Genomic DNA, 9,356 nt, shown 5'->3' with positions numbered 1-9,356 from the left:
CACCAATTGTATTTGTTAAATAGTTGTTTATGGTTGAGTATATGTATCTTATAATCATCATTTGCATCATATAGTTACATATACATGATGTGTTTCGACTTTATTTGCTAATTAGAATTATATTTTTATGTTTATTCCTTCATATTTTCATGATATGCGATATATACGGGTAAAAGTATTTATATTACTCTCTTAGTACTTATGTCCATTGTATCTTATTTGCACTAGGGCCTTCATAATGCTAGGGCCGACACTGATTCATCATTACATGCATCCAGTGATCATGGCCAATGACCTAGTAGCTAGGGTACATTGGCGTAACTAACATGTCCACCGACAGCGATGTGACGATTGGGTTGCGCCGCCGTGCAATGTGACACGCTCAAGCAAGACTACGACCTCGACTATTACCATGTTAATTTTGATGTCAACGGCGTCAACTCATCTACACCACCTCCCTCACTGCCTTGGCTATCCAGCTCAGCGATGAGACGCGGATATCATAAATTGTGTGGATCGACTGCAATATCACCTCATTGATTATTTTTCTATACATGGTCACGGATAACAAAAGCAAGCCCGACATGATCATCCCACAATTGCCTTGGTACATCTCCGTGCCCCTCCTTAGCAACGTGGCCTACTTTGGATTCTTAATGTACGTGCATTGGAGTCCATTACCAGTTGAACAACATAATAAGTTGGATGGTAGTGCAACGGCTTCACGACCGCTCCAAGAAGACTCGTTTGTCTTGCTAAAAGATACTCCCTCCGTTCCTTTATATAAGGTGTATTTGTTTTTTCAAAAGTCAAACGAAGTTATGTTTGACCGAGTTTTTTTAGAAAAATACCAATATCCATAATATAAAATTTATATCATTTGATTCATCATGAAAAGTAGTTTCATATTTTATCTATTTGGTATTTTAGATGTAGTTAGTTTATTCTATAATGTTGGTCAAACATTCAAATAGTTGACTTGCACGGAAAATAATACACCTTATATTCTGGAATGGAGGGAGTAGTAATCACCGTTGACTTCCCCCACACCACCTTCTCGGCTTTGGCCGGCTCAAAAGGGAATTCGGAGTCCAAAGTTGAGGAGGAGTGGCGAGATTTGGGCGAGGAACTGATGGTATTTATTTGGTAATGTAGATGCTAATAGTTTTTTCTATAAACTTGAGCAAAGTCTATCAAGATTAACTTTGGATAAAACTAATATACTGAGTAAATAAAAAGGGTGGGAATACATACTATATGCTGAGTAAATAAAAAGGGTGGGAATGCTTGTCCCACTTCTCACAAAGCTTCTTAAACCCATGCTGCAGCTGGGTACTCTCTCCGTCCGGGTTTATTGGATCCATGCACCAACACCAAGACCAAGGAGGAGCACGCATAGAGAGATTGAAGGACATAAATCTGCTTAATTTGAGGTAATATCATCAAGAGTCATACAACTTGCGTCGTATGTTTAGTTTGATGCTAAAACTTTGAAAATACAAATTTATGGTCGCTTAACTTGACTCAAGCGTGCAAATACAGTCATAGTATACATACGCGGGTGTATTCATGTATACGTTCCCACTTGTTAGTGAGTGATGGCGTTGGGTGGGACATATTTTACACAAAACACCCTCATGATTTTTTTATTTATGGGAAAAGTCAACCACCACGACCCATTTTTGTACAAAACCCCCTCATTATTTATTTACAGAATAACCCGACCATGGTACTGCACGTAAACACGAAAAGTTAGCTGCAGAAACAGGTGCGCCAGGTTTTGCTCCCACGACTAGATGTTTTAACCCGACGAGTCCAGCCACAACAACCTTCATATTCCTATGTCCAGTTTAGATAACTTTTTTTAGAGAAAAGACTAAGCGCGCCCGAAGAAGGCCCGAACCTAGTCCGACTTTAAATTAACAAAGCCATCAACCGGCCAGGATTACAAGGGCAGTTACCATACAACAGGAAAAAGAAAACGGCACAAGATACAAGGTGCTGGAGCAGCTTACAACCAGACAACAAAGCAAGCAACACAAGAAAGTTGAAGAAGGAGTCGCCAACATCGGAGGGCAGCCTCAAAGCCCACTTCACAGGACCGAAACACGGTCGCCCTGCCATCCGTCTGCCTCCGAAGAGGGCCACTACCCTCTCGCCCTGGCTGAAGGGTGCCGCACCGTCGGATAACTTTTTTATATAACTAATTTATATTCTCCTAAAAAAAGATAACTTTTTTTGTGTGGGGATTCATGTGGAGCTTAAAAGGGCCGGGGGTACTGCGGCCCATTTTATGTGTGCTAGCTTTTTAAGAATAATTTTAAAACATAAGTAATAAAGTCATGTTCAAATATTTGTGTGTGAAAAATATTATACATACAGATGATGATTAGCAAAAAAACTTTTAAATGAAGATGTGTATTATATATGAATATTTAGTTAAACATAACTAATATTTTTTTAAATATTTGTAAAATATAAGTAATAAATCATGTTCAAATATTTGTGTGTTAAAAATACTATACATATAAAAGATGATTATTAAAAATAATAATATAAGCATGTGTATTAGATAAAATATGTAGTTAATACAGACATAAAAAATGTTTACTACATGGATATTTTTAATGAATCCAATCTTTGTATACACTTGTGGTTTATAAATAAGACAAAGTGATGAATACAAACATTTACTAAATATTTATGAATACTTACTCATGTATATTTTTACTCATGACTTATTCAAAAAAATATTACTTTTATATATTAGCCATGATTGAATATTTGTATTAACAGTTTAAAGTTGGCATTATGAATACTTTTAATTATACAAACATTTAAACTTTTTTAGATGTACAAACATTATAGAAAATTAAATGTTTTTAATTACTAATAGCCACGATTACTAAATATTTAATATATAACACACATGTTTAAATATTTTTAATTACTAATCATCGCCTGTATGTATAATATTTTTAGCAAAAATATATTTGAACGCAACTTTATATTTCTTAGAATTATTTAAAAAAATAGTGTGCACAAAATGGGGCGTAGTACCCCCAGCCAATTTTAGCTCCACGTGGATCCTTCTTCAGTACATATAATTTAGTTACCCAAATGAGACATGTGAGCCTCAATGGAAGTTGTGGCTAGACCATCTTGCGTTAAAATAGTTGATCGCGGGATCAAATCCTATTGCATTTATGTGCTGTACCGACGGGTTATTCTGGAAATAAAAAATATATGAGGAGGTTTGCCCAAAAATGGATCGAGGTGGCAGACTTTTCCCGCAAATAAAGAAAATATGCGGGTGTTTCGTGTAAAAATATGTCCAGCCCGACGCCATCACTCACTGACTGGTGGGGCCACACACATTGATACGCCCGCGTACGTGTACTATGATCGTACATGCACGCTTGAGTCAAGTTAGATGACCACAAAACCGTATTTTCAAACTTCTAGCACCAAACTGAACATACGACGCAAGTTCTATGACTTCTGATGATATTGCCTCGCTTAATTTCCTCTCTAACCACCCGATTAAATAGCCCATTGAGAGCAAGTACAATAGGTGACATAAGCAGGCTATAAGGAATAGAATATATCTTAGCTTAGTTGGAAGAAAAAGAAGAGGAGAGAGAAAAGAAATAGGCTCTTGCCTCTTGGTTAGTAGCCAGCTGCAACACAAGACCCAAGACATTTTGTGAGGATGCAAGGTGGACCAACGATTGATAAACAAGTACATATTTATAACTTACTATTGTACATGACGGCTAAGAGATTGGCTGTAGATGAAATGGCAATTTCTTATAGCCGATCGTTGACTGTATTACTAACCATGCTCTAAATAAAGCAACACACGCAGAGGCCGGCTTGCGCATGCAATTTCTTATATCCTACGTACGCTCTTTCGCTCGCTCGATTGCGTCACGTGAAGTGGATGCATGTGGCCACGTTAAAAGTAAACCCCCCTCTCTCTCATACGGAGCAAAATGTGTGCATCCGTTTGTAGTCCATATCGAAATCTCTAAAAGACTTATATTTAGGAACGAAGGGAGTAGTTGCCTTTTTTTGGACGTTCTGTCCACGGATGGTGGGACAAGGAAGTCAGGAGTATGGATTATGCCAAGCTTGATTCATTCTTCCAGATAGACTGTTCCTCTTCCTATTCAACAAGCATCAAGAATAGCCAAAAAAAAAGTCCATTATTCCTCAACACCTAAAAAATTAGCTTGGATTAAACAGCACAGTCGCCTTCTTGCCGTCTTCTGTGATTTCTTTATGTCCCATGCACACGTACATTAAGAACAATTTGGCTGTGCTGGATTCAGAGAGCTGCACGCACTCCATCATGCAGTTTTAGGAGCATCTGCTAGGACAAAAAGTTCGGCAAAAACCCTAATCACAAAACCCACTCCACGTCGCAATATACATGATTTCAGTCTAACACATAGTAATTGATTGTGCATTAGAAAAAACCAACAGGGGCATGCACCCACAAACATATGAAAAATGCACATTATCTCACAACTATGTCTACTCCGAACTCCTACTATTACAACATGTCTAGTAAGTTGATGGCCTAAAGCTAACCAGCTCCTCTACTACTAACGCAAACGGAACCCATGCAATACAGAAGGAGTGAGTTACACACGCTCTAAAAGCTTACCACTCCTCACCCATACAAGATCACAAGCTCCATCCATCAAAGTCCCGTGGTGTCATCCCCTAATCCATGCATTAGCGACGTAATCAAAGCTGTTAAAAAGAAACCACTCCCTTATGACTTTCATAAATGTTCAACCTTGCCACATACTCTCTTACTACTTTCAAATGTGTGTGGTCCTCACAAGCTCCATCCAAGTGAAGGAATTCAACACGATTTTTCTTCCCCTCATCCGACATAATAATCCAGCGGCTAGCCAAGAACATTACCTTCATTAGGAACTCTACTGCTACCAACGGAGCGTTGCAGCCTACGTACACCCCGGTTGCCGTGGATGACCGTTTCTTCATCATCAACCAAAGAAGCATTGTCTTCTTCGCCTCACGATTCGTGATCTCCAAATCCACGACTAATGGCAGAAAGCCTGTCACCATTTATTCTCCACAACATTCGAGATCTCTCTTCCCCACATCAACAGGAGCCTCAAGATAGGAGAAGGGCTTCCATTCATCATCACATCTAACTACATTGGCCTCACGAACACATCCACCGACAGTGATGTGATGAATTGGTTTGCCGTCGTGGAGTGGGACGGTGGTGGATCATAGTGTGGACCAACAGGGGGCAAATGCACCCCCCCTCCACTTAATTTTCGCTCTGCCTAACTAGTGTTTAAACTAGGTATTTCTCGCTCCTTCCTTACTAATTTGTTCCCCTTCAAGTCATGGCTCCGCTACTAGAGTGAGACACTGTTAAACAAGACTACAACCTCGGCTAGAACCATGTTAATTTTGATGTCAATGGCGTTCACTCCCCTGCGACACCTCCCTCGCTTCCTTGTTTTTCCAGCTCAACGATGAGACGATGATATCTTACATTTGTGTGGATCGACTTCAATATCACCTCACGGATTATTTTACTACACATGGTCACGGATAACAAGAGCAAGCCCACCACGATCATGCCACAATTACCTTTGGACATCTCCGTGACCCTCCTCGGCAATGTGGCCCACTTTGGATTCTTAATATGCACTGGAGTCCGTTACCAAATTAACAACATAATAAGTTGGAACATGGTAGTGGAGCGGCTTGACGACCGCTCCAAGAAGACCCGTCTGTCTAGCTAAAAGATAATAATCATCGTTGACTTCCCTGCACCACGGACCTACACTCGGCCTTTTTGCGTTGTTATGATATCCATGATGAAGAAGAGGAGCAACAAGGTTGGGACCCCCCATTGATCCAAGGAACGTCATGGGGGTGTTGAAGGTGTTCGAGTATAAAGAGCTTAACGATGTGACCAAGAACTTTGATGAGTGATGAGGCTAGGACAGTGAGGGTCTTTTCCTCCCCCCGATGCTCCTATCGATGATAGTGGAGCATCTTGACGATTCCTATGTGGTCGTCATGCTAATGCTCCAGCTTTCCATTGTCATTCCTATATTCATAAAGAAGAGGAGGAGCAAGGAATAACAAGGTCAGGGCACCATTGACCCGAGGAGCATCACAAGGGTCGGGGAAATGATGCTTGGACGGGAAGGGTTTGAGTACGACGCAGAAGTGTGGTTGTCACTGGGAGAGAAGACCGTACAAACACCCTTGATTAGAAGTGTACATAGATTTATAGCCGGATGTAACACTTGCTCCAAGAAGCTTGCGAATGGGCCATATGTTAAAGAAGTAGTACTTCCTTACAACTAATTATTATAACGTTGGCTATTAAATTGACTATAAATGACATGGCAACATAATATAGCCAATTATTAACCATGCTCTAAGTTATTCCTCCTTGGCTTTTATATAAGATTCTTAAAACGAGTGAATCAATCATCTGCTCGTGCCATCCGAGACCCTGCACATGGACGAGAACGATGCGAGCATACAGTAAACTTATCATGGTATCCAAGCAGAGCCTGGCATAATAAGCATCGCTGAAGCTTATCACCACTCAAAACAGAGAGTAAAGGGATTGGATTGACCCGACCTGGATTTTATCAGCACAACCTCACATCGCTGGGGGCTCGGCCTGGATTTTATCAGCACAATCTCACAACGATTTCTGCTCCTGTTATTACAACAAACAAACACGCCTAGCGAATTATATCTCGCAATTCCAACTCCTACTACAACCCGCGTGGGTCAGGATCGGATTCCTGCGGTACTACACATGGACTGAGATGATGCTCTAGAAATTGTACATCAAGAAACAAGCATTTTTTTCACACTGCTCAGCTAGAAAGAGCAAACACACTCTCTATGCACGCTCTACTACTACGCACGCCAGTGAGGGAGGGAGGGTCGCTCATCCGCGATCCACCCTTTCCACGGCATGTCAGATCTGGGCACTCCTTACCCGGCCCAGTCGTCATCGCTATCATCGTCCTCCTCCTCCTCGCCCATGTCGTCGTCCTGTAATGCCGCTGCGATTAGGTACGTACGTCGGGAGGCATAGTAACTTGATGTATAGCGCGCGCGCAGACACACACAATAACAAACAAAAAACATAAAACAGGGGGCAGATACGGGCCCTTCCCATCATCTGCCTCATGCGTCACACATGTAATTTCCTCTAGAGCAGAAGCCGACAAGAGTCAGTTGGTTACCTGATAGGATTCATCAGAGAGCTCCTCGTCTACCTGTGACACGAAACGGAAACACAACTCCTTCAGCTTCACAGGCACGCACACATTTCAGCACATAAAAAATGTTAAAAGTTCCAACAAGTAGTACCTTCGGCTTTTTCTTTTTCCGGGATCCGCTTGCTACATTTTTCATGCAATAATATATTAAAGAGACAGTCAGTCAGTCATACACCATGAATATTACCAGTAATACAATTTCCAAAGGAAAACTGAGAGCAAGAGGTATGCTGACAAAATGAATATATATCGTCTCTCACGCACCACTAAAAACCACTAAAATGACTACCCCAACCCCTGGCACCGCTAGTGAACAAGCTTTACCCATGAAACTCTTTAATAAAAGAGTAACTGAACTGATAGCACCTATCACAACATGGAAGTGGCTTCTTCACCAGGTGTTGGCCCAAAAATAAAAGTATGATAAACAAGACTTTAGCCCCGCAAAAGGTTCCACATTTCAAAAAAATTGTAACTTATAGGAACGGCGCAAGTCTTCCGTATTTAGCAGTAAACTTCATCAATATAAAAAGCACAGCAATCCATTTTAGTTCTAACATATTCTCTGTGCTGACTTAACACACAATGAGTGACAGACATTAGAATCCCAAAATGGTTCGACAAATAGCTTCAAGTTTTAAAGCTTCTCAATACAGAGCGTTTGGCATGTTCCAGTTCTGACTTAACACACAATGAACGACAGTCATTAGAAGCCCAAATGGTTCAACAAATAACTTCAGGATTTAGAACTCCTCTATACAGAGCTTTTGGCTTGTTTCAGGCCTAATCTTCTCAAGCAAGAATGGCCCACAGAAGGTTAGACCAAATTCTCACAGTAAAGTTTGTATTATTATAAGATAAAAACAGACTTGGTTTGGTACTGTATTTAAGTGCCTTCTATTTCTGGACATTGCAGCACTAACAAATGTATCCATCCAATAGTCAACTCTATCTTCATTTATACAAAAAGTCAAATATACCAGTTACCTTCGTTGATACAAAGGCAAAGCAATCCGTTTTAACTCTATTGTTTATTCAGAATTATGGCGTAACAGACATTGAGCGACAGATTTTAGAATCCAAAATAGTTCAACAAATAGTTTCATCTTTCAAATCAACTCTGTAGAGCCTTTTTGGCTTCTAATTTTTTTCCCCGAGAATGGACTTAGAAGCTTAGAACAAATTCTTACACTAATGCTTCTCACAACAGACTTGGTTCTTACCTTCCTTCTTTGCTGCTGACTGTTTTCCCTTTGGAGTTCCTCGCTGCTTCTTAGCAGGAGCTGCATCATCATCCTGAAACGCCGTTGTGATTGGTTAGGTAGGCCAAGAGGCACAAATAACATCATCATAATGAAAAGAGCAACACATAAACAAGGGGTCCAAACACGGGAGCGCTGAGACCATCAGCTGTCTTTGCAATCATGTCCATATGAGTGACATATGGCATGTAATTTCCTCTAGAACAAATATTGGTAAGAGGACGATTTGCAGTATCACAGCTGATTAAGTCACCTGAGAGGGATCATCCGAGAGCTCTTCAATTTCATCTTCTTCTACCTGTGACACAAAATGGAAAAGGCAGAAGGCCTTCAGTTTCACAGGTACGCATTCAGCAAAGAAAACAATGAGCAGCATTTTAAATAAAAATCACTGCTAATTGTCGTTAAAATACTCATCTGCAGTATTAAAGTAAAATGACCAATATTAAAGTTCCAAAAAGTACCTTTGCTTTTTGCTTTTTCTGAGATCCGCTTGCTGCATTCATGTAATATACAGGTCAGTCATATACCATGAATACTACCAGTAATGCAATTTTATAAGGAAAACAGAGAGCAAAAGTTAAGCTGACAAAAGAATAGATTACACGCCACTAACACACACTAAAGTGAGTTTTCTACAAGCCCTGGCACAGTAGCGAAAAATCCTAGACTGGCTTTGCCCATGAAGGTTCTAAAAGAGTAACTGACAGCACCTCTCAAAACATGGAACTGCCTTCTTTCTTCTTCGCAAAGCCTTGGCGCCACTAGTAAAAGTATTTTAAAC

General features: G+C 40.4%; 1 protein-coding gene across 1 annotated transcript in view; it reads right to left on the bottom strand.

Moving 5' to 3' along the window:
- Positions 1–6,658: 6,658 nt before the first annotated feature.
- Positions 6,659–9,356, bottom strand: part of LOC123165756 (DNA-binding protein RHL1) — a 5,915-nt gene continuing 3,217 nt past the window's right edge. The window contains exons 9-14 of the mRNA XM_044583475.1: positions 9,037–9,068; positions 8,826–8,870; positions 8,534–8,606; positions 7,402–7,433; positions 7,275–7,307; positions 6,659–7,080 (exon numbers count right to left, since the gene is read on the bottom strand). Of these exons, the coding sequence (XP_044439410.1) occupies positions 7,021–7,080; positions 7,275–7,307; positions 7,402–7,433; positions 8,534–8,606; positions 8,826–8,870; positions 9,037–9,068 (275 nt within the window). The 3' untranslated portion in view covers positions 6,659–7,020. The remainder of the gene's footprint in view (positions 7,081–7,274; positions 7,308–7,401; positions 7,434–8,533; positions 8,607–8,825; positions 8,871–9,036; positions 9,069–9,356) is intronic.

The sequence above is a fragment of the Triticum aestivum genome, chromosome 7D (assembly GCF_018294505.1).
Source record: "Triticum aestivum cultivar Chinese Spring chromosome 7D, IWGSC CS RefSeq v2.1, whole genome shotgun sequence".
Taxonomy (NCBI): Eukaryota; Viridiplantae; Streptophyta; class Magnoliopsida; order Poales; family Poaceae; genus Triticum; species Triticum aestivum.
This window is presented reverse-complemented; position numbering and strand designations above follow the sequence as displayed.